This window comes from Microtus ochrogaster, linkage group LG2, assembly GCF_000317375.1.
Source record: "Microtus ochrogaster isolate Prairie Vole_2 linkage group LG2, MicOch1.0, whole genome shotgun sequence".
In the NCBI taxonomy this organism is placed as follows: domain Eukaryota; kingdom Metazoa; phylum Chordata; class Mammalia; order Rodentia; family Cricetidae; genus Microtus; species Microtus ochrogaster.
This window is the reverse complement of record NC_022028.1, coordinates 52,349,967-52,374,377: the sequence shown is the minus strand read 5'-3', so window position 1 is coordinate 52,374,377 and position 24,411 is coordinate 52,349,967. Positions and strand designations below refer to the sequence as shown.

At 47.9% G+C, this 24,411-nt stretch overlaps 1 protein-coding gene across 5 annotated transcripts in view; it reads left to right on the top strand.

Moving 5' to 3' along the window:
- Positions 1-24,411, top strand: part of Anks1a (ankyrin repeat and sterile alpha motif domain containing 1A) — a 159,251-nt gene that overhangs the window by 68,555 nt on the left and 66,285 nt on the right. For all 5 annotated transcript variants that reach the window (XM_013351202.2, XM_026785430.1, XM_026785431.1 and 2 more), the window contains 6 exons: positions 496-571; positions 781-882; positions 978-1,079; positions 7,122-7,318; positions 10,093-10,185; positions 14,894-15,014. In XM_013351202.2, the coding sequence (XP_013206656.2) occupies positions 496-571; positions 781-882; positions 978-1,079; positions 7,122-7,318; positions 10,093-10,185; positions 14,894-15,014 (691 nt within the window). The remainder of the gene's footprint in view (positions 1-495; positions 572-780; positions 883-977; positions 1,080-7,121; positions 7,319-10,092; positions 10,186-14,893; positions 15,015-24,411) is intronic.

The window sequence follows — 24,411 nt, the reverse complement described above, 5'->3', positions numbered from 1 at the left end:
AGATACAGTCTTGAACCCCTGAAAAGAAGTGCTTGTGGACCATCTCAAACCAGAAGGGTTCATTGCCTTCCCATACATGGCCCCCACCTCCTACCCCGCTACCTTTTTTGCACTGCCAAAGCTTCAACTGCCAACATGACTTGGCACTCCTCTGTGATGGCAAGCTTCTCTCAGTACTTCCGTAAGCTTGGTGTTGACTCTCCCTGTGGGCCGTGAGGTGCTTTTATTCCCTCTTCTCAGAAAAGAGGAGCTCGGTCAAGTTTTAGGAGTCAGCATCCCTACAAGCAGTGGGGACTCACGCACGTGGCCTGAGATGGCACCCAAGCGGTCTTGCTGTGTGGATTTTTTAGAACCCATACAAGAAATGTTGGAAAGCTGAAGCCCCAGAGGGCTCTGTGTAGCTCGGTTGCCACCTGTCCATATCCGTGTCCCGTTTGTCACGTGACACACCAACTGTTCTCATGACGTGCTGCTGCGCTCTTGTTTGCCTTCCAGACGGAGATGGGCAGCGCTTTGCATGAGGCTGCTTTGTTTGGCAAGACCGATGTGGTGCAAATTCTGCTGGCTGCAGGTGAGGTTGGCAGCGCTGATCCCATGTGCCGGGCGGTGTTTGAGCCCAGCGTCTGTGTGTGGTTAGAGCTGTGTGACTTGGTCCTGGAACGCTGGACTGTTGATGGCTGTGGGTAAAGAATGTCGGTCGGTCGAGCTGCTTGAGAGCTGCGGGAGTCCTTGGGCCTGCCCGAAATGCTCACTTCCCTGCTCCACCTGCTGTCCTCCCAGGAATCGACGTTAACATAAAGGACAGCCGTGGCCTCACTGCCCTCGACACTGTGCGGGACCTGCCTTCGCAGAAGAGCCAGCAGATAGCAGCCCTGATAGAAGGTAAGGGCCGCTGCACTGTCTGGGGCCAGGACCGCTAACCTGCACTGTGCGTGGTGCAGCCTCTCACTTTATTTCTTAAACCATCTTTCCTACAGATCACATGACTGGAAAAAGAAGCGTGAAAGAAGCAGATAAGAGCACCACAGCTCAGCTACCTCTCCTCTCCAGCACAGATGCCACAGCACCAAAGTCTCAGGGTGAGGCGCTTCTCCTCAGCCAGGAAAGAGGGGTAGCCTGAGGAGAGTCGTCACTCTTGGACGGAATGGAAAGTTCTGCATTCAGATAATTGCAGGGTGTTATTAGGGTTTACTCAGTTCAGCTGTCTCCCTGCTCCCTCAAGTCTTAGCAGGCATGACGCAGATTTTCGTATGTGTATTATTTGTCCTACTTTTCCATTTTCATTAAAAAGTTGTTTTAATTAATCCAGGCCTTAACCCCAGCACTTGAAAGACAGAGGCAGGCAGCTCTCTGTGAGTTCAAAACCAGCCTAGTCTACATAGCAAGGTCCAGGCTAACCAGACTACACAGTAAGACCCTGTCTTTAAATTAAAAAAACACGCCGGGCGGTGGTGGCGCACGTCTTTAATCCCAGCCAGGACAGGCTCCAAAGCCACAGAGAAACCCTGTCTCGAAAAACCAAAAATAAATAAATAAATAAATAAATAAACAAACAGAACAAAAGTTTTATATATGTATGTATGTATATGTATGTATACACATATATATACATACAATATACATATATATGTGTGTGTATATATATGTAGTGATTTTTACTCTGACTTTCTGGACTCTTGTGGGGCCCATCACACATGGAAGCTTATTCTTTGTTACAAATATCCAGCCTTAGCTTGGCTTGTTTCTTGCCAGCTTTTCTAACTTAAATTATCCTGACTACTTTTTGCCTCTGGGCTTTTTCCTTTTCTTACTTCTGTATCTCTTCCTTTAACTCTTACTCCGCGGCTGACTGGATGGCTGGACGGCTGGCTGCTGACATCCTTCCTTGGGCTCTCATTCTCCCTCTCTTCCTCCGTCTCCTTCTGTTAATACTCTCTGCCTGCCAGCCCCACCTGTCCTTGCTCCTCCCATGTTATTGGCCATTCAGCTGCTTTTTAGGACCATCAGGTGTTTTAGACAGGCAAAGAACCACAGCTTCACAGTTAAACAAACATAAACAAAAGTCTCACACCGTAAAATATTTCCCAACATTTTATTTATATCTATAAACATAGTTTATATTTTTATAAATATAATATGATATATAAAAACTATTATAAAATAGAAAAATAAAATAATCATATATAAAATATAGAATATAAATAAAATATATTACTTGCATATAAATATAGTTTTTATATTTGTTACTATAACATAAATATATATATAATGCATGTGGCCAGGTGTGTTTATGTTCACTGCATGCATACATATAGGAGCTCATAAGGGTCAGAAGAGGGTGTTGGATTTTATAGATGGCCATAAACTGCCATGTGGGTGCTTGGAGCTAAGCCTGGGTTCTTTACAAGAACACTAAGTGCTCTTAACCTCTGAGCCATTTCTCCAGCTCCATGTCTGCTTTATTTTGGCCTCTACTTCTGTAGGGATGTGTAATGGGCAGGGTCATCTCAAGATCAACTTAGAACTTGTGTTTGCTGTTCCTTTCTATCCTAAAACACATGGCAGCACTTTGGGAACTGTTGGTCCAATGAGGGTCTGCTGGCTAGTCCTTGTGCACATGGCAGTTGTGGCAATAAATCATTGGTGTGGAAGTGGTCTGGGTGGTAAGTGTTCCTCGTCAGCAGAATTCTGTAGTTGTTTTTTTTTTTTTTTTTAACTCTTTCGGAGTCCACCACCCAGCTCCCAAATAAGTACACAGAGACTTATTCTTACTTATGAATGCCCCGACTTAGCTTGGCTTGTTTCTATCCAGCTTTTCTAACTTAAATTATCCCGTTTCTCTTTAACTACACTTTGCCTCTGAGGTTTTTACCTTTCTTTATTCTAATATCTTTCTTTTCTTCCTATAATGTGGCTGGCTGTGTGGCTGGATGGCTAGTCTCTGGTGTTTTTCTGTCATCCTTTTCTTGATCCTCCCCCTACTCTCCAGCCTGGATTTCTCCTCCTATTTATAATCTCTGCCTGCCAGCCCCACCTATCTCTCTCCTGCATAGCTATTGGCTGTTCAGCTCTTTATTAGACCAATCAGGTGTTTCAAATAGGGAAAGTAACACAGCTTTACTGAGTTAAACAAATGCAACATAAAAGAATGCAACATCTTTGCATCATTAAACAAATGTTCCACAACAGAAACAAATGTAACGCATCTTAAACTAGTCTTCCACAACATTCCCCCTTATTGTCTAAACAAAAATGTAAGGTTTCAACTTTAACATAGTAAAACTGTCTACAACAAAGACAGTTATCAAGTGAGAATTACATTTACAAAGTCCATTTGTATTTATCAGATTCAGAAAAAATACTTCATTATCTATCTTAGTGATTCCAAAGTTTTATACCTAATTTGCTTTCTGTCATAACTAAGGAAAACTGCAATTATAACTATATAGTCTCCATCAAAGACTCCAGCAGGATGTCATATTACCTAACAACAGAGATATCTGGCTGCCTGAATCTTCTGCCCAAACTTCTTCTGCAATGGGGCATCCATTTTTGTCCTACAATGAAGCAAGAAATTTGAAGGACTGTCCCTTGTATTATTACAGTTCAGTGATCGTTTTCTTCTCTGTCCTGCAGAATGTCTGGCAGACTCATCTGTGAAGCAGGAATCTCAAAGGACTATCCTACCTTGTCCTAACAAAAGTTCGTCATAGGCCATATAGCATATTGTCAGTAGTCAAGGCAAGAGCAGTTTCTTGCCCAAATGGTTAGCCTTCTCACATTGAAAGCAAACTCCATATGAATTTTCTTTGATGCCCATCATCTTTTTTTTTGTTGTTGTTTTTTTGTTTTTCGAGACAGGGTTTCTCTGTGGCTTTGGAGCCTGTCCTGGATCCTGGAACTAGCTCTTGTAGACCAGGCTGGTCTCGAACTCACAGAGATCCGCCTGTCTCTGCCTCCTGAGTGCTGGGATTAAAGGCGTGCGCCACCATCGCCCAGCTTCCATCATCCTTTTATGAAGTAAATTGGTGCTGCCAGGAGCAGATGTGTCTCATTGTCATGAAAATCCTTAGGTCTTAAACATCTTAAAATACCATATTCTGTAGGTCTTTGAAGTGTTTGAAATTCACCTATCTGCCTAAAATATACCCATTTTACCTTGAAAACATACCTAATGTGACTGCAAGTTTGATTATTATAGTTTAACTTCTAACTTCATTTCTTTTTTTTTCTTTCCCCAAGACAGGGTTTCTCTGTAGCTTTGGAACCTGTCCTGGAACTCTAGAGTAGCCTCAAACTATGAGATCCACCTGCCTCTGCCTCCCAAGTGCTGGGCTAACCTCATTTCTTAGTTATCCATTGTATTTTAAAATGAGCTACATAAGCACAATACCCCAAACAAGAGTAGAAATATGCAGTATAACAAAAATAACTTAAAATTTGTATCACTATACCAAAATCTATGCCAGTGCAAAATATCTGAGACAAATAGTTGTCTTTTTATCCTGTATTCTTATATTCTCCTAAATCATAACCACCATCTATAACCCACTAAATAGCCAGAATCTACCCACACCCACCTCTTGGGAATGTGGGTGTCGTTCTCTAGACTGCTTCCTGTTGACTATGAGCAAAGGCATCTTTAGGGGGTTCCAGAAGAAATTGAGGTAATGACCGAGTCCTGGGAAGAGCAGCAGTAACCTTTGTTGATAGATATCCCCTGCCAAGATTCAAAAGGTCTCGCCCATCACACCTGATCCATATCAACCTGGGAGGAATCCACAGCCTCTCGTTTCTGTGGAAACAAAAGCAAAACAAAACTCTTTTCCCAGACAGTGAATTTTTGAGTTCCATTTTATATTAAGCATTCTTCACCTGTATAGGCTCGTTCATTTCGGCAGCCCTCTTTCAGTCCACGTAAGGAGCTGTGGTTTGCTTTGCAAGGTCAGTGCAGCAGCGTCCAGGATGCAGACTCCCTGTGTTTTCCATCTCTGTGGCTTATTATTTTACATATTTCTCTACTTCTCTCCCTAAAAACTTTAGTTTTAACTACTTGCTTTTTTTCTGTGACGTCTGTACCCTTTCTCTTTTCTTGAAGCCTGTGCACATTGTTAAACACACTGTAACCTGCTTAGAGGTTTGCCCATCTGAACCTGACTTGACTCTGCATCTCTGCCCTTTTCTGACTGCATGAGCCTTTAAATTGCTAAGCGGCATGCCTAGGACCTCTGCCACAGCTTTGTCGATGGGCTCTGCCCACACCTCTGGTCTTGAGGGCCAAGCCTTGGGCCTGGTCAGAGGTAGGTGACAGAGAGCTGCATTTGGGGCCCAGCTCTGTGCCAATGCCCTGCACTGTGGCACATGCTTTGTACTTAGTTTTGTCTTTCTACTTAGAGTGAAAAAGGCTGTTTAAGTGCGCTGCTGTGCAGCAGGATTTCCTTCTTTCTTTCTTTTTTGTTTGTTTGCATGTTTTGTTGTTGTTTTTTCAAGACAGGATTTCTTTGTGTAACAGTCTTAGCTGTCTTGGACTTCATGGACTTCATTCTGTTGACCAGGCTGGCCTTGAATTTACAGAGACCCTCCTGCTTCTGCTTCCCAAGTGCTGGGATTAAAGGTGTCTGCCACCACTGCCTGGCTAGCAGAGTTCCTTAAAGGGGCCATATCCCCCTCCTTTCTTTTTCAGCTTTCTCAGGCCCTAGGTATTTGAGCCTCATGTTCTCACGTTGCTATGCCAAAATGTAGTTGTTTTGGGGTTTTTTTGGTTTTTTTTGTTTTGTTTTGTTTTGTTTTTACTTTTTGGGGGCCCACCACCCAGCTTCCAAATAACTAAACAGAGACTTATTCTTACTTATGAGTTTGTTTCTAGCCAGCTTTTCTAACTAGTCCTGTTTCTCTTTACGTTTTGCCTCAGGGCTTTCTACCTTTCTTTATTCTATATATCTTTCTTTTCTCTGCTTCTGCCTTGGGATTAAAGGTGTGCGCCACCAGGCCCGGCCTGTCCAGCTCTTTATTAGACCAATCAAGTGTTATAGACAGGCAAAGTAACACAACTTTACAGAGTTAAACAAATGCAACATAAAAGAATACAACATCTTTGCATCATTAAACAAATGTCCCACAGCAGAGACAAATATAGCACATCTTAAAATAATATTCCACAACAGACTCCTTTCTGGTTTACGGAATAGCTTGTGGTATGATGAAAGGCAAAGACAAATAACTGCTAATTGACAGCTTCCCCTAGATGTAGATGGTAATAAACAGTAAAGCAACCTTAGAAGGGGGAGGAATGGAACAGAGCGGAAGTGGGCGGGCTTTGGACTCCCGGCCTGTCTTTGCTGGGTTCCTCAGCCCCACCCCTCCAAACTTTTCTTTGATTTTGGAATCTGCTAGCAGTGGGATCAATCATTCACTGAGCTCTTAACTTTCGAGGAGCCCACACTGGTATTTGTGACTATTACAAGGCACTCGGGGATGCCATTTCTAACAGTGCCGAGGAGACAGCATCAAGTCATACAGCTCCATGTCTCAGAAAGGCTTTGCTTTCCTCTGAATCACTTAAAGTGGGCTCCATGTTCTTTACAAAACCCTGCCTCGCCTCCAAAGCACAAGGAGAAGGCGGAGCGTGGCACACGTCTTTAATCCCAGCACTTGGGAAGCAGAGGCAGGTGCATCTCTGTGAGTTCAAGGACAGCCTTGTCTAGTGAGTTCAGAAGACAGGTAAATATCTGTGAGTTTGAGGATAGCCTGGTCTTCAAAGTGAGTTCCAGGACAACCAAAACTACACAAAGAAACCCTGCCCCCCCCCCAAAAAAAATCAACTATAATTTAAACCATTTTAATTTTCAGTTACACATTGCCACATTTTCAGGTTAAATTGGCATCTACATGGGAATGCTTACAAAAAAAAAACATAGGAATTACATATTTAAAGTAGTTTCTTTTTTGTTGGGAATTGGACCCAGGGCTGTGTGCATGCTAAGCTGAGTCCTACCACTATGCTGCACTCCCTGTATTGAATCAGAAAATCAGTCCTCGTCCCTATCATTACAGTTCGGCCAGAGTGTCTGGACCCAAGGCTCTGCCCCCGCCTCCTAATGATGGTTTCTCTGTCTTCCCAGGGAACGTGGAGAAAGCAGTCACTGAACTGATCATTGATTTTGACACGCGCGCTGAGGAGGAGGGTCCCTACGAGGCACTGTACAATGCTGTGTCCTGTCACTCCTTGGACAGCACGGCCAGTGGGCGATCATCTGACCGAGATTCCGTGAACAAGGAGACCGAGGCCACAGGAGCAAGAACTGCTGGAGTCAGGCCTGTACGTGGCCCAGGCCTGAGCCTCCCGGGGCTGTGGTGGCAGCTATGGGTGCTGGCAAGAGGAAGTCTGGTGCTGGCTCATGTTTCAGAGGCCTGAGCTCACCTGCTGTTCTTTCAGGGCTCTGTCTTGTCTCTCCTGTTCAGTGTGGTAAAGCTACAGCTCATACTGAGGTAGAAGTTTGCTTTTTGAGGCTCCGTCTGTGTAGCCGGTTTGCATCTCTCCACCCCCACTGCCTTCACAGACATCCGTGTCTTCTGTTCCGGTGTAGCCTTGACGCTGTTCAAGCCTTTGGGCTCGTGGTTTGTTCTCTCTAGAGAGCAGGACCCCTCAGTGACAGGAATTGCTGTTCCAGGCCCTGCTTGCCCTACCAGCCCCGGGGAAGGGCATAGCAAGACCTAATCGGACAGTGTGTGCTCTTATTAGACAGTATGTCTGCTGGCTGATTCTTTCTTGGCCCCATTTCATGAAAGCGGCACTGTGTTTCTCTTGTCTTGGTACTGCTCTGTCCATGGGCCTCCAGACTCCTGACTCACCTTCTCCCCCAGAGTCAGGATGCCTTGTCCGTAGCCCTGTCCTCCACACAGTGTTATCCAAGTTTCTGTACTCTGGTGTCTGACCTAGCTGGCTAACCATCTAGAGACAGATATGAGGGCGCATGTGGGGTTTCTCCCATTGGCCCAGCTCTGATGGACACAGTCATCCTTGACCTTTCTAACTCTGGCCTGGGAAAGGCCTAGAACTTCATGGAGTATTCTTTGTTGCCTGTCTGCTTGACCTGATGCAGTGGCAATGTTTCCGTATGGGTTTCAGTCAGCCCTCTAGTGTGGCAGCCTAGCAGAGTAGGAACTGCCAGCGCACTCCACACTCTGGTGAGTGGCAGAAGAGCATTTGCAAAGGTGGCATTTCTCTTCCCTGTTGGTATCTAACCTGTGTGAGGCTTTGCTTTAAGTGGTGCTTACAGGTGTCTCCCAGTAGGGGGCACTAGTGCCTTGCTAGAAGCCACAGCGTCCTGAAGAGAGCTGAGTAACCTTTGAAGGCCAGCCTCTGCTGGTTGTTCCAGGCAAAAGCCAGAGCATCTTGGAATGGATGCTTTGGCATGTGTGCAGCATGTATTGTAGCCATTCTTGTTCTCCTGTTGTGGCCTCACAGAAGGACTGATGGAGGCTGCTGTGGAGCAGAGCGGGCCCAAGTGCCAAAATTCAAAACAGCATCTTTGCCAATTTCTCTGGAAGTTTCTATCATTCGGCATTCCAAACTCCACCTGAACTGAAAGCCTAGGGCTGAGCCTGGAGCCAGCCCTGTCCTAAGTAAACCAACTCCTGAGTAGGAGACTCCAGCCCTGCAGAAAACAGTGAGGAAGGTGCAGGTGCAATGGTTCCACAGCCTTTGGCTTTGTCAGCAGGGTCAGCCTGGTCTACAAGAGCTATACAAGAGCAAGTTCCAGGACAGCTAAGACTGTTACACAGAGAAACCCTGTCTCGAAAAACAAAACAAAACAAAACAAAACAAAACAACAACAACAAAAAAAATAGGCTGGTGCTCATGCTCTGTGTAAATGAGCAGGGGTGGCTCCCGGGGCTCCCTGTGACCATAGGTTATAATTGGGGGGTGACTGAAAACAAGACATGCTGGGCATGGTGGCACATGCCAGACTCAGAAGCAGGAGGGTTTCTATGAGGCCAATCTGATCTGCATAGTAAGTTCCATGAGACTCTGTCTCAAAAAAAAAAAAAAAAAAAAAAATATATATATATATATATATATATATATATATAGTGAGACCCTCTCTCAAAAAAACAAAACCCAAAACCCCCAAACCAAGAAATTTTTTTTAATATTTATTTATTTATTATGCATACAATATTCTGTCTGTGTATATGTCTGCAGGCCAGAAGAGGGCACCAGACCTCATTACAGATGGTTGTGAGCCACCATGTGGTTCCCGGGAATTGAACTCAGGACCTCTGGAAGAGCAGGCAATGCTCTTAACCACTGAGCCATCTCTCAAGCCCCCAAGAAATGTTTTGTTTTGAGTTGAGGGTAACCTCAAATTCTTGGGCTTGGGTGATCCTCCGGCCTCGGTCCCCTGACTAGCTGAATCTACAGATTCTAAGAGATTGGTGTGGGCTGAACAGTAGTGGTGCACACCTTTGATCGCGGCACTTGGGAGGCAGAAGCAGGCAGATCTCTGTGAGTTTGAGGCCAGCCTGGTCTACAAAGCTAGTTCCAGGACAGCCAGGACTATACAGAGAAACCATGTCAGAGAGACAGAGAGACAGAGAGAGAGACAGAGAGACAGAGACAGAGAGATTGAGATTGAGCAAGAACAAATGTTCCATCTTTAGCTGCTTTTCCCGTTGCTTTCCCCGGAGTCTTGGCTTTAGAAAAGCTCTGAAACTGCGTCTTTTAATCTCAGGTTTCTTTTCAGCGTAGGCTGAAAGTTGAGCCCCTGCGTTTTGCTGTCGGGTTTTTGTATCTGTCACGTAGAGTGCTTGTGCCAGTGGGGCAGTTGTGAGCTTTCCATGCTGGTCCCCTTGCAGCCAGGAAGGAGGTGTTTATGGTCTTTGCTGCAGACATCAGAAACTGTGGTGCAGCTGATTGAATTGTGTCTGTGTGTGGGGTCCTGCATCTGCTCAGAGACTGGACCTTAACTTAAGGCTCCTGAGGAATTCTCTACGTAATCCTTTTTATTTCCAAGGACTAAAATAAGGGTAAGCCAAAAAGTTACATACTTGAAAAGGAGAGATGGTAGAATATTTATTTTTCTTCTGCAGAGGGAACGTCCACCGCCTCCAGCAAAGCCGCCACCTGATGAAGAGGAAGAAGAACGCGTAGATAAGAAGTATTTGCCCTTGACAGCCTCTGAGGTAGAGGGTTGGGGTCACCCCATCACTGACCTAGCATTTGTTAGATGGTAGCTGTGTGAGCTCAGAGGAGGCTTTGTTCTCTTCCGCCTCTTTAGGATTTTTTTTGTATGTGCGTGTGTATATTTATGTGCACCACATGCCTGCATGGTGCCCGTGGGAGTAGGGTGAGGGCATCAGATCCCCGGGAACCAGAGTTACAGGTGCTTGTGAGCCACCATGTCGGTGCAGGGATTTGAGTCTGGGTCCTCTGGAAGAGCAGTGTGTGCTCTTAACTGCTGAGCCGTCTCTCCAGCCCCTGTGCATAGAACCCAGAGCCTTGTGTGTGCCAAGCAAGTACTCTGTCCCTCAGCCTATTTTCTTTTGTAGAGAGAAGATCGTTGTATTTGTGTGTGAGTGTGAGGCTTATACATGAGTGTGTAGGTACTTGTGCCCTACATAAAACATACACAAAGTTATGCCACACTGTTTATGTGGGTGCTGGAGATTCCAGCTCAGGTCCTGAGAGTGCAGAGCAAGCACTTTTACCCCCTGGCCGTGTCACCAGCCTTGACTCCTTATCTTCTCTTCGCCACTGCGCTGGTGAGGCTTGTGGCGCACCTGTGTCGGCATCTGGATCAAGGCCTTTCAAACTAAGAGCTCTGGTGCAGTGTTAGTGTACCGGCCATATGGGAAGCATAACTGGCTGTTGTCCGGGTGCCCCAGCTGAACAGTTCGACCTTTTGCCTTTACACTGTGTTTGACACAAGGTTCCAGTACCCTCGTCCTTGCCATTGTATGAACAGTACCATGTTATAAAGTTTTGGCGGCTGGGCCCCAGAGACCTCCTTTCTGTTTTTACCCTTTCACTGCTTCCTGTGAAGACTGTCTCTAAACACGAATCAGGTTAGAGTTGACAACTGGAAAAGATAGGACTTTGGTCTGATTACTTTTGCTACATATTTTATTTGCAAGTTTATTAAATAACCAAGTTTATAAAATTAAATAAAAAAGATATAGGAGGTATGTAGGAAGGTGAGAAGGAAAGAGGTGGTTATTTATAACAGTCTACCTTCTTTTTTCAAGACATGTTCTCACTAAGTATCTCTGGATGGCCTGAAACTCATTCTGTAGACTAGGCTGGCCTCGAACACACAGAGATCCACTTGCCTCTGCCTCCCGGGCGCTGGGATTAAAGGTCAGTGCCACTATGTCTGACTACAATCTACCTTTTTAAAAAAGATTTAAAAATGTTTTATGGCCAGAAGGTGGTGGCACACGACTATAGTCCCAGCACTCGGGAAGCAGAAGCAGGTGAAGCTCTTTGAGTTCAAGGCCAGCCTGGGCTACAGAAAAAGTTCCAGGACAGGCACCAAAGCCACAGAGAAACCCTCTCTTGAAAAACAAAATATTTTTTTAAATTATGTTCCAGTGTGTGTGTTCAGAGGACAGGGTTTTTTCCTTCAGCTGTGTAGTTCAGGAGACTGAGCACAGGTTGTAGAGGCAGCAGCTCTGTCTGCTGGGCCATCTGCCTGGTGGGATGTCTGTGTGTGGCGTGAGAGTCATCCTTTGAAAATGTTTCCTAATAGCCTGAAATTCTAAACCAGTTGAAGCGGTGTAGTTGATGTTTGGAAGACCATGACAGCGAGAGCCCTGAACTTTCCCATTTGCTGTTACTATGGATGCATAAATATAGAGGAGACATGGCCTGAGTCATGTTCTCTTAATGATCCAGACAGGATTTTTTATTATTTTATTTTGTATTTATGATATTTTTTTTCTGGCATGTGTGTCTGATTGTCTATCTGTGAGTCACAACTGTGCCTGGGATCCTGAGAGGCTGCAGAAGGCATCAGATCCCCTGGAACTTGAGTTTCAGATGCTCATGAGCAGCCCACTGTGGGTGATGGGACTTACACTCTGGTCCTTTGCCAGAGCAGCAAGGACCGCAGCCCCACTGTCTTTGTTTCCAACTAGCTCAAAGCTTTGAAACGAAACCTCACACCGAGACACTGATGTCAGGAAACTGTAGGCCATTTTGCTTTGTTTACAGCACTGGGAGGATTGAACCTAGCAGTCTCTGGTGCTGAGGAAGGCTTTATGTCCACCAGATCTAGGGCTCTGCATCTGTCAGTCACGTGACCAAGGATTTGACTGTGGAAGAGCTTATTCATCATGATGCCAGGATGAGACATCACACACATGCACAGGTGTGCGTGCACACACACTCGCTACACACACACACACACACACAAAAGGTTTTTACGCCTCACGATGGACTGCCAGCTGCCATGGGCTGGCCACGGTGTCCTCTGTGTCAAGGCTTCTCAGCCACCCACACCCCAGCGGATGCTAGAAGCCACAGCTGGGTGACAGCTGGCTCCTTGCAACCCTTCTGTGCCCAAGCAGTGCTGCTCTCCACAGAGACTCTCGAGCTTCGAGCCATTGCCAGCCCTGGAAGACAAGGGAAAGAAGAGTAAGAAGTAATTTAGTTAAAAATGGAATCCTTTCTTCTGAAAATCGGTTATTGCCATGGTCACTGTGACACAGTGCTGCTTCTGTGGGAGCAAGGATGTCTGGAAGAAAAGTTTATTGTTGACTGTGAAGGTTTAATCCCCTAGTTTGCTCAGGGTCAGAACAAGAGGAAACGAACACCCTTGTTTCTTGGGCTTTCATTAGGTAGTTGACGAAGGGAAGGCGGTCCAAATTGGATGGAGGAAAATGAGGCCGATCTGGATTAGAATCCGAGAAACTACGTTTAATGACTGCAGCTCTGCTGTGAACTTTACATAACCTTGGACAGGTCCCTGACCCCCTCTGAGTTTATAGTAGAAATGGCTAGACCCAGGGACCCTAGCTGTGGTTGGTGGACTTTGCTCACATTTGCCCTCCCTGGGGGACTCATTTGCCACAGAAGTCTTCTGTCCTGCCCTGGATTGTAGGCCAGGCTTCAGGGCTGTAGTTACCTTCCAGGGAAGCATGCCTGGGCCTGGTGAGAACTCTTGCTGAGGCAAACGCACTGGGAATTGGATTTCCAGGGCTCTGCCTGAGGGATCATATGGGGGAAAACCTGCCAGTGACACCTGTGGTGTTAAATTGACACGGTGTGGACGACTTAATGGCCCCTCTTTGTTCCGTTGTGTTCCTATAAAAACAGGGCTCCCAGAGTAAAGGCGCCTTTAGCATCCAGGTGACTCTCACGGTGGGGTACCTGCTGTGCTCAGCAGTTTTAGAGTGAGCCCATTGTTCTGCCATGAGTGGCCGCCTGGCTTCTCTTCTGTCTGAGACTGGGGTGCAGTCCTCTCTTCAGAAGGACTTGTGAGCTGTCCCCACAGAGGAGGACTGCTGGACACTAACCTGGGGCTTCTCTGGTGTACAGTGTGAGGTGTCTGTTTGAGGTGGGAGCTTCCCTTGTGGGGTCTGCTGATGTGTTAGTTGTGAGTGGGAATACAGCCACCCCCACTTCCCTCCCAGGCTGTACTGTCTCTTCAGCAGCTCTGGAAGTGAGCTCTGGCTTGATTGCTGCAGCTGCTCTGTGATTATTCTTAACTTGTCTTTAAAACACGTGGGCACCAGGACAGATGAGCAGAGGCTCTCTACAGCCCCTCCCTGTGTCTCCAGCACTGTGGTTTTACCAACTTTGCTCTAATGCCAGGACTAGCTGAGGACCCCCTGATGCTCACCTACCCTGAGCCCTGCAGCTGGTGCATTTCCCACGTGGGAGGCACTTACCTGCTTGAATCAAGACCTTCTCCGTAGACAGAGCTGCTGTTCACCCACAGAAACTCGCTAGTTGTCTACTCTCAAGACGGTTGGAAGCACCTGAAGTCACCCAATAGAAAGCTGGCTTTAGGGCGTCTGTGAAGAAGATAGTCTCACAAGCTGGCTGTGGTAGCTCATGCCTTTAATCCTGAGCCTTGGGAGGCGGAGGCAGAGGATCAGCCTGTTTAAGATCATCCTAGTGTGCCCAGCAAGTCCCAGGCTAGCCAAGGCTGCAGCAGCAGAGGAGGAGGAAAGGGAGGTCGAGGACAGGCCATTTAAGTGGCAAGGGTGTTTTGTTTTCTCTGGAGGTGGAGGAAATGTCAGGAAGCCTGGAGAAAGGGCAGTTGCCGTGCATTCTAGGTAACAACTGCTAGGAAAGTATTCTCACAGAGACACTGTAGGGGAGGTAGAGAAAAGGGGCCTGGAGTTTATCTTTTTTTTTTTTAAAGGACAAAATGGGGCCAAAAATAGGTTTAGTCATACTGTGGAGATTTCCCATACAGGAATTGTTCTTGGCGTTTCTCTTGCCAACTCAAAGTACATTATCAAGAAAAGGATTTGACTCACAGGTGGGCTACCAAAAAGTGGCTCCATCTGTCCATTAGCTTCTGGTTCAGGGGCTTCAGCTGCGTCCCAGTGGGCCCGAGGGAAGATCAGGGGGTGCCGGGCTCACGTGATGACAGCCCTTTACTGTAGTGCCGCATAAGCCAGTACTCAAACTCAGGAGTCCTGAGGACCACCCACCCACCGGGCCCATCCCTGCCGCACTGCACGTCAAGCTTCTGGTGTGGTAACCTTTGGGGCATGCGCCAAAGCGCACGGTCAGCTCAGAAAAGCTCCTGGGAGTCCGCAGGGTCCTGACTCTCCTTCCCTTCCCTGCTTTGGCCTGCCCTGCAAGGTTGTGGGAATTGGAGCTTTGTTGTGTACCACCCGTCTCTGCCAACGGATCCTGGGTGTTTCTGTCTCCTAGGCCCTGGCTGTGAGACCCAGGACCCAGAGCAATGTCTCCCAGGAAGAGGACGAGCACCCATATGAGCTGTTGCTCACAGCAGAGACCAAGAAGCTGGGGGCCACAGACGGAAAGACTAAAGGTATTCCCTGCTTCACTCCACAGCACAGCACAGGGACGGATGGCGGGAGGGCGGGTGCTGCAGATGTGAGTCACGCAGCTAAGGTTCTTAAGTCTGGGCCCCCATGGTTGTCCTCGTCAATACCTAGACTCCATGCTCTTGGGTGGATGGGGACACAGCACTCCCACATGTGCAGCTGTGGGAGGGAGACAGCAGGCACCACTGTGGAGACTGATTGGAGCCTGTGGCGCTAGCCTAGCAGGTTAGGTTGTTCAGGCCCATGCTGATGGCAGGGTGGGCTCCGTGATTCCTGACCTTGGGACAGTATGCTCCTTGTTAGGGTCATGATGGGCTGTCACCTATAACTACAGTGCTTTGTCTCTGTGGCCCGCCTATATTGCTTCAGCAAAATCCATTCTGGAATTAAGTTCCAGCCCTGCAGAGTGAGGATGCATGAACACCAGCGGACTGAAGGGCAGTGTCTGGAGGGAAGCTGCCTGTCCCTGCTCCCCACACTTACAGCTATGAGGTCCTCTGCCGTGTATGCCTTGTGCCTCCTGTTGACTCTGTCAGTTCACAGCCCTTCTGTTTCACCTCGGCCAGATACCCCAGCACACTGCCTCCCATCCTGCTCAGAGGCCTCCTTTGGATGTAGGAACTTAGGTCATAGTCGTAGTAGTTGTGTATGTCGTGTAGTTTCCGTTGGGAACTTCCCTAAAAGGTTGTGATTTGGGTGCAGTGAAATGCATCTGTGTTTGTGCACAGTCTGTGAGTAACTGCAGCCAAAAACAAAATAGGGGACGGTCTTCGCACAGTGAAGGGTTTTCCTCTGTCCCTCTGCTTCCACTTGCTCCCTGCCTTGGGGACAGGGCATCTGATATCTGTCCCAACGATTTTTCTTTTCTAGAAGGTTACATAAATGGAGTCTGTTAATGGAGGCTGCTTGCTGGTTCCCGGCTGCTCAGCCCCGAAATTATCACACAGAAACTGTATTAACTAAATCACTGCTTGACCCATTAGCTCTAGCTTCTTATTGGCTAACTCTTACATCTTAATTTAACCCATCTCCTTTAATCTATGCATCGCCACGAGGTCATGGCCTACCAGCAAAATTTCAGCGTATCTGTCTCTGGCGGAGCTACATGGCTTCTTCTCACTCTGCCTCCTTTCTCCCAGCATTCAGTTTAGTTTTTCCCACCTATCTACCCTATCAGGCCAAGCCAGTTTCTTTATTAACTAATGGTATTCACAGCACACAGAGGGGAGTTCCACTGCAGGAGTCATTCAGCGTGCACCTCTGTCCTGCACAGTGCATCTGAGATCCATCCATCCTGTATTTTCCGTCATTTCTTCCCCCTCATTGCCGAGTTGTATTCCTTTATAGAGGTGTGCCACAGTTTATCCTTTCCCCACCCAGGGCCAGTGAGTCATTTTCAGGTAAAACTCCTATATGTTACCATTTTTCATGTAGGCACAGATTCTCATTTGGCAGCCACTCAGCCATGTGCAGATGACACACCATTCTGGATCCCCAGGCCGCAGCATCAGCTGTTAAGCTTCAGCCATCCTCGGAGAGGTGGGACATCCACCTTCCCCAGCAGAGCGTCTGTGTGTGCCCCGGCCTCAGTGTCCGCAGATACCTGCTGCTCTTTTTGTAACCAAATTGTGAGATCTTTGTATTTTTGGCATAAGTTCTTTTTTTGTCTTTTGAGACAAGGTGTCGCTCAGACTGGCCTCAAACTCATGGCAGTTCTCCTTCCTCAGCCTCCCAGTGCTGTCATTATGTATGTGCATCGCCATGCCTGGCTGAATTGGAATTACTTTATTTTTATATTCATTTGTTTTGAACATTTTTCTTCTCTAAGATTTTTAGATACTAAGGTCTTATTATTATAGCCCAAGTTGACCTTGAACTCTCAGTGATTCCCCTGCCACAACTTCCTAGGTGCTAACTAGGCTCACAGGCCTGCACCACCAGACTCTGCTGACTTCTTTATCGAATGTGCTTTCTTCTCAGTGTATAATCGCACTTACCATGGCCTTTGGGAGCTTCATTTTAGAGAAGCTCTTTTTTTGATGGATAAGCTCCTGCGTTGGGGAGGGATATGCCTGATCTTGCGTACGTATGCATGTGTGGGTCTGTGCAGAGATCGAAGGTTGGTGTCCAGTATCTTCCTGTGTGGTTTCCACTATTTATTTACCTTTGAGACAGTGTCTCGCTGTGTAGTTCTGGCTGACTGAAGCTTCTTCATACACCAGGCTGGCCTTGAACACAGATCCACTGCCTCTGTCTCACTGGTGCTGGGATTAAACACTGGTGTCACCACACCCTATCTACCTTATATTTTGGAACAGGTCTCCTGATGAAGGGGCTACTGATGGGGCTAGACTGAATGACACTGAGCTGTTGGGTCCCCCAGCTGTGCTCTCCCGCCTCAGCCAGTGCTGCTGCCGCAGATACCATACTTGGCATTTTTTAGGATGCTTAAGATTCTGACTCGGCTCCTCCTGCTCACACAGGAGGCACATTCTTAACCGGGGCATCCTCCTAGCCCCAGGGGCATTCTTTTTTGTACTTTCTTCTAGAAGTGTTCTAACTCTGAGCACCCTTGACGCCACATCAAACTGCTCACAGCACCTTGTCACGCTGCAGGGATCCAGTGCCCTCTTCTGATCTTTCTGGGCACCTACACACACAGCGTATTCACTCACACAGATACATACATCTAAATTATAAAACAATTCTTCAGAAAAAAAATAAAATTAGCAGTAGAGGTTGGGTCAGCCAGCACATGCCTTACAAGCATGAGGCCAAACATGGAGATGAACATGAATTTTTTCTTCATTCTTTGTTTTTGTTTGTTTGTTTGTTTTCTGAGACAGGGCTTCTCTGTGTAGCCATAGCTATCCTGGAACTCACTCTGTAGACCAGGCTGGCTTGGAGATCACAGAGATCCACCTGCCTCTGCCTCCCAAGTGCTGGGATTTGGATGCCACCAGTGCCTGTCTGATAATGTGAATCTCTATTCCCAGTGTCAGGGAGGTAGAAACAGGAGGGCCCTCCAGCTGGCCTGGGTGAACCGTGAGAGACCCTGTTGCGGGAGGTCCTTCCGCTCCTCCAGCCTATAGCCGCTGAGATACCCGCCCATTGGGGCGTGGTCTCTCTCCCTTTAAAAAAGCGGCCACTTCCTTCTCTCGCTCTCTTCACTTCCTGCTCGGCTGACGACTAGACTCCCTTCCTGGTTGTACAGAGGGCTGACGGTGATCTGTAAGTTTTTTCCCCTTTAAATAAATAATACCCTATTAATCATAATTCCAAACTGCTGTGGCATTGTTTGTGACTTACGCCTACAAGACCCAACCTCCCCAGACGTGAAATACACCTCAGTAATAGCACTGATGATCTGTTTGTGCACACACATACGTCAGTGTGAAAAGGCACACAAACACTATGCTTGAGGAAACAAAACTGGCAACTGCATTAACTTCTGGAGATAAAAAGTCTACCTACTTAGCTTCTGAGATGCCTGTGTTTTTGTTTTTTCAGTTTTCTTTTTTTACATTAAAATTAATGGCGTCTGGCTGAGGTGGTACAAACTGTTGTTCCATCATTTGGAAGACAGAGGCCAGAGGGTCTTTTAAATCTGGGAATTCAAGAACATCCCAGGTGTGACATAGCGAACACCTCCCCAGCTCAAAAAGGAAGAAAATAAAACAGTGGTAGTAGAAATGCTTCTTGTGTCAGGTGGTGGTGCACACCTTTGTCTCTGTGAGTTCAAGGCCAGCCTGGTCTACAGAGTGAGGTCCCAGCCAGCCAGGGCTGCACAGCGAAACCCTGTCTCAAAAACAAGAAAACGAAAGAAAGGGAAACGGAAAGAATTGCTTCTTATGAATCCATGTTGTTTGGTGGGAGCTTCACTCCAGCCCCTCGCATCCATATCCAAAGAGTCTGGAATGTTCAGATGGACGCTCCACCCCAAGACCCCTCCCCTGGAGCTGCCTCAGTCCAGACTCCGCCCCCAAGAAAGCACCCCCAAATGATGACCCCACCCAAAGATGCTCAAGACCACTCCACCCGTGGTTTTCCGGTCTTCCTTTCCCGTCCCCTCTCTGGGAGGCTGGAAAGCCATCTGGGAGCATTTGTAGCCATTAAACCTGGACTTTTTCTAATTTGGTTTGATTTGGTCTCATGTGGATTGCTGCGTCGGCGGAGAGGTTTATTGGGGTGCGGAAACTTTTCCTCATGATGTGGTGTGGTGGCCCTGAGAGGGGAGGCGTTTGAAGTTCACTAAGGCTGGGAGGGCAGCAGGAAGAGTGGGGGTAAGGCATGGGCATACACTGCCTCTTGGCATAGCCGCTTGCCTATGCAGCTCTCACACTTCATCTGAAGGAGGAAAAGGCAGGAGCAGGAGAGTGAAGTGATGGACTAATCACAAACAGCAGGTGGGAATGACGTCAGGAGCTTGCAGCCAGCCTGACATGCAGCGCCTGTAAGAAGCTGTAAGGTCTTATTTAATAAGCAGTGTGCCACCACCCCTGGAGGAGCATGCAGAATAGTTGGGGGAGTCTGGAGATGCAGAGTCAAACTCAGTGGGGACACAGACAAATGGCTCAGTCACCCTGGCACTGTGTGAGGCAATTTGAACTGCCGAGGATCCCTACTCACCTCAGGGCCCTCGGTCTTGGAGGGCAGGGATGCTGGGCCTGTGGCACAGGAGAATTTCCACCGATGTTATTCACACCCACGGACCTGGAAAAACCCAGCCATAGGAGAAAATGTTAGCAGGTCCTTGAGGCAGAAAAGGCATGTCCTCCTAAAGCACCAGGCCCACATGGCATTTATGAACATTTTTGACAAGTGGGGATGTCCCTCTGTGGTTTGTTGAGCACTTCGTGCTCCCGTTAATGTTCGACTCTGTGCACTGGACATCCCAGGCCTGTGACCACTCAGAATTGCACGACAGCTTTCCTAGGCTGTCGCTATGGGTTTGATAGCACATGGGAAAGCAGCCAGGGGATCCAGTGGTGGTCTGTGAAGTGGAGGTTTAGCATGGGCAGCAGTGGCTGATCTGCAGGCAGGGGTGCATGTGTGCTGTCCGAATTCTAAGGGTTTCCAGGTGCAGGTCTCCCTCTGCTCCCAAACGTGAACCTTGGTGACTCCAGCAGCCTGGTCTCTCCCATTCTCAGCTTGGCATCACTGCTATTGGCTAAGTCAGAATTCAGAAAGAAAACAGTGCCAGTGTTCAGTCCCTATCTTTACTTGAAAGTCCAGGCTGGCTTTTCATGGCCGAAGTGTGGAAAGTGTGCGTGCCTGAGCGTCTCCCAGCCCCTGACGTAGCCTCCTGACCCAGCCAGGCTGGGACCAGCTCCCTTGCACTCTCGCTGCTTTGGGGCTAGAGTAGTTCTTTTCCCTCTGATCGAATAAGCCTTGTGATTTTCTTGTATTCTCTTCCACAGAGTGTTTTGACAGTTATATATACATACATGGACATGTGTGGTCAATACAGAAAATAGTGGAAAGGGGGCAGAATATGTTAAATTCATATGAAAGTGGTACAAAGAAAAAGTGAGACAAACTGTGTCCACATAAGAGATCAGAGATAGCTTTATGAAGAGAAGGTCTGAGCCAAGCCCAGAAATAGAGACTTCAGCTCAATAGGCAAGACTGGGGAGGGAGCTGACCAGAGGTTCCAGGCAGGGGCGTGGCTCAGGGCAGGGGTGGGGGTTGGGGGGGAGGTGGAGAATTGCCTGGAACACAGCCAGCACTCCAGTTTGGCTGGAACAAAGAGAACTTGTCATAGAGTGTTGGATCTCAAATGTCAGTCTTTCTTCCAGAGACAGAGCGGTACTGTTGAAACTCTAGGAGTGGGTGACAGCATAGGAGCCGCTCTTTAAAAGGACAGAGCTCGGGAGTCTTGGCTCGGGAAAGGCTGGTGCAGGAATAGCTTGCAGCCAGGAACCGGCATGAATCTCTGAGGGTAACTAGAACTTATCCTAGAGGGACAGAAGGAAGTTATGGGGAGGGGGAAGGGTGGGATAAGGTTTCAGGGGTAGGATGACAGGAGGGTGCTGCCAAGTGTGGGTGAACAAGGGCTGGGTGCTGAGGGAGGTTCTGAGGTTTCTAGCCTGGCTGAGAAAGTGTTATGTAACCAGTGCGGATGGGGATTGGGAAGGCCGTGATTGAGGGAGGAAGCTACATCCAGAACATCTGTGTGTGCAATGCCCGGAGCTCCAGAGACGGCTTCTGAAGATTAGGAGAGAGGCTGAGGTTAGAAAGGGCGAGCCAGAGAGGAAAGAATGGGAAGCAGCAAACTGAATGATCTCTAAGACATGAGCACAGGGCTGGGTGGAAGTCTGTGTTTCCACAGACCTGGGACCTGTTGCTTCCTTTTTGACTGTTCACTTTCAAGTCATTAGCATGGGAAGGCATTTTAAAGATAGTCCCTAAACATTGAGCGTGTGACTCGAATAGCCTTAAACCTGATGTGCAGGTGAGCAAGACAAGAGGTCACAAGTTTCACACCAACACGGACAGCGGAGTGAAGCTGTCCCAAGCAGCAACCACAGCCTTTATCCCAGGTGGCAGAAACTCTAAGAATGGCAGGTCAAGGCAGCAGAGGAAAAGGATCACGTGGTTACCATTAGCACTGTGTGCAGTGACTCCAGGATAGGAGGAGAGGACTGGAAAGTGTCGGGTCATCAGAGGGCTGTTGCTACATCCTAGTGGTGCAGGGCTCCTCTGAGACAAAGGGGTGACACGGGACAGGATGGAGCAGTTACAACCTGTCTTGCAGTCTTCTGGGGAGACTGTCACGTCCTCCAGAAGGTGCTGTGGGTAAAGATGCTGGCTTGTTTTTTTTGTTTGTTTGTTTGTTTGTTTTTTGTTTTGTTTTTCAAGACAGGGTTTCTCTGTAGCTTTGGTGCCTGTCCCGGAACTAGCTCTTGTAGACCAGGCTGGCCTCGGACTCCCAGAGATCCGCCTGCCTCTGCCTCCCGAGTGCTGGGATTAAAGGCGTGTGCCACCACCGCCCGGCCAAGATGCTGGCTTGAAAGAACAGAAGAGACAGTCGCTCTGATGGTGACATCAGAGCGTTCAGAAAGAAGGAAGAAGGAATTAAGTTGACCCCATCAGGTGCTGAGGCTTGCATCAGAACACTTGCTTGCTTCCTTTTGGTCAATGGCCTTCAGGGTCATTTACCTTCTTGAAAGTTCAGTTTCTGTGTAAATAAGGGGCACCAGTTCTTCATGGTTGTTGAGAATTCTAGTACCATGAACACAGAGCAGAGATTCCTAGAGGGAAGCCTCAGGAACCAACTGGGTGAGCAGAGTTTACCAAGGGAACCTGGGGGAGCCAGTGTGCTGAGCAGGGGGAACCTTGAGGAGTGAGCACGGTGAGCAGAGGGACCCAGGGGAGCTGGCGGAGTGAGGTAAACCTAAGGAGGAATGGGTTAGTTGTTTCTTGAGACTGGAGCAGGCTCAGTCTTGCAGCAGCTGCAGAAGAGAAAAGAAGTGGCTATGAATGCCCAGCATTGGTTTTAGAGCTGGGACTTAAACCCTGATCACAGAGTCCAGACCCACAACTCCATTTCTCCACCCGAGGGGCTGCAGAGACGGAGGCGGTCACACACTCACACCAGAGTCTCAGGGTGTCTTCATGCATCCCAGCTGTTCATGTTCTGAGCAAGATCCCAAGGAAGGTCACTGGGTGGACGGTCACTTGGACCTCTTGATGCCTATCCATCATCTGTTCTATTCTTGGGTTGCTGTGGACTGTAATGGACTCCTTCAGTTCCTAGTCTGTAATAGTGCCTGTGTCACGTGGTCAGAACCTTTCTCCTTGAGAAAGTGTGTGCCGTCCAGAGCAGTGCAGCCTGTTGGGACTGCTGGACACAGATGCCTTCAGCATGTCCTTTCTTGCTTTTGTTGAGACAGAATCTTGCTATGTAGCCTAACATTGGATTCAGAGCAGTTCTCCTGCCTCAGAATCCAGAATTGAATTACAGATTTGAGCCCTGGAATGGTTTGAAAAAGATGTCTTTCACAGCTTTGGACGTTGGAGTACTTGGTCCCCAGTTGGTAGCACTATTTGGGAAGCTCAGGAGGTGTGGCCTTGTTGGAGGAGGCGTGGCACTGGGGCAGCAGTGGAAGTGTAAAGGTTTACACTATTTCTAGTTCACTCTCTGTGTCATGCTTGCTGTTCAGAATGTAAGCCCCCAGTTTCTTCTATTAGTTGCCTTGGTCATGGTGTTTTCTTCCGGAAATAGAAAAGTCACTTAAGCCTCCACGTTTAGGTTAGGTACAGTTTTTAGGGGACAGACAACACACTAGCATATTAAGATCCTGATTTCAGCCACGCATCATGGCATGCAGTGTAGTTGGCAGTGCTGAGGAGCAGGATGGCGAGTTTGCAGCCAACCTGAGCTATAGAGTTCTAAGCCATCCAGGGCTACCTAGTAAGACACTGTCTCAGCACACACAGAGAGGGAGGTGGGACAGAGGGGATCAGACAGACTGACACACTAAAGTTCCTGTGACAGATTTGCAGGCCGTACTTTCTATGCCTGGCGTTGGTTCCTTCCCTCCACAGATCTCCTTCCTACACAAGCTCCTCTCCCTTCTCCTGCCCACAGCCTTCCCTGGCATCTCTCTGCTGTTGGCATCTGCTTCCCTTTCTTCATTGATGGCTGGCATGAATGAGTGGCTGTCTCAAGGGCTTCATTGTCAGCTCCCCCAGTAAGCAGCCAGAACCTTCTCTGACTTGGGTTTTGAGCCCTACCGGTTTGGTGAGCCAAGAAGTCTCCCAGTGCTGGGCTATGGAGTTCTCCTTCTGTGGCCCCTTCACCACCCACAAATGGTTCCCTAAGAGCCTGGAAGCTGATGCGGAGGAGCAAAGGCCTGCGTCCTGCACCCAGGCCCCTTCCTGAATATCAACAGGGATAACAGATGGCAGACCCATCCACTTCTCCAAGAAAAACACTGTTACCCCGAACCTCCATTAGATGGTCACGTGCTCTCTTCTTTGTAGCCTCAACATATAGTCAGCAGGCAGCTTTGGCCTGGTGCCCATTGTCATAGTGTGTGCAGCTATGAAGTCATAGCTTCCTCAGGCTCCAGTTAAACTGAATGGAACTCTTCTTCTCTGTTTTCTCTACCTGGAGAACTCATTCAGGTTGTCTTTTTCACAGCGCAGGACCTGCCCTGTAGAGTATAGGATTAGTGAATGGATGGAGGGTGTGAACTCCAGAGTGGTCAGATGTAAAGAAGGGAGGCACCGCAGTTCATACTTCTGAGTTCCCATGGATTAGTGATCAGTGTAATGAGTGAGTTGGCTGCTCCTCTGCCTACAGACCTCCCCAGAGCTCACCTGGAGGGAGCTGGTTGTTGGGGCCTGTAGAGACTTTTTCAGAAGAACCAGCAG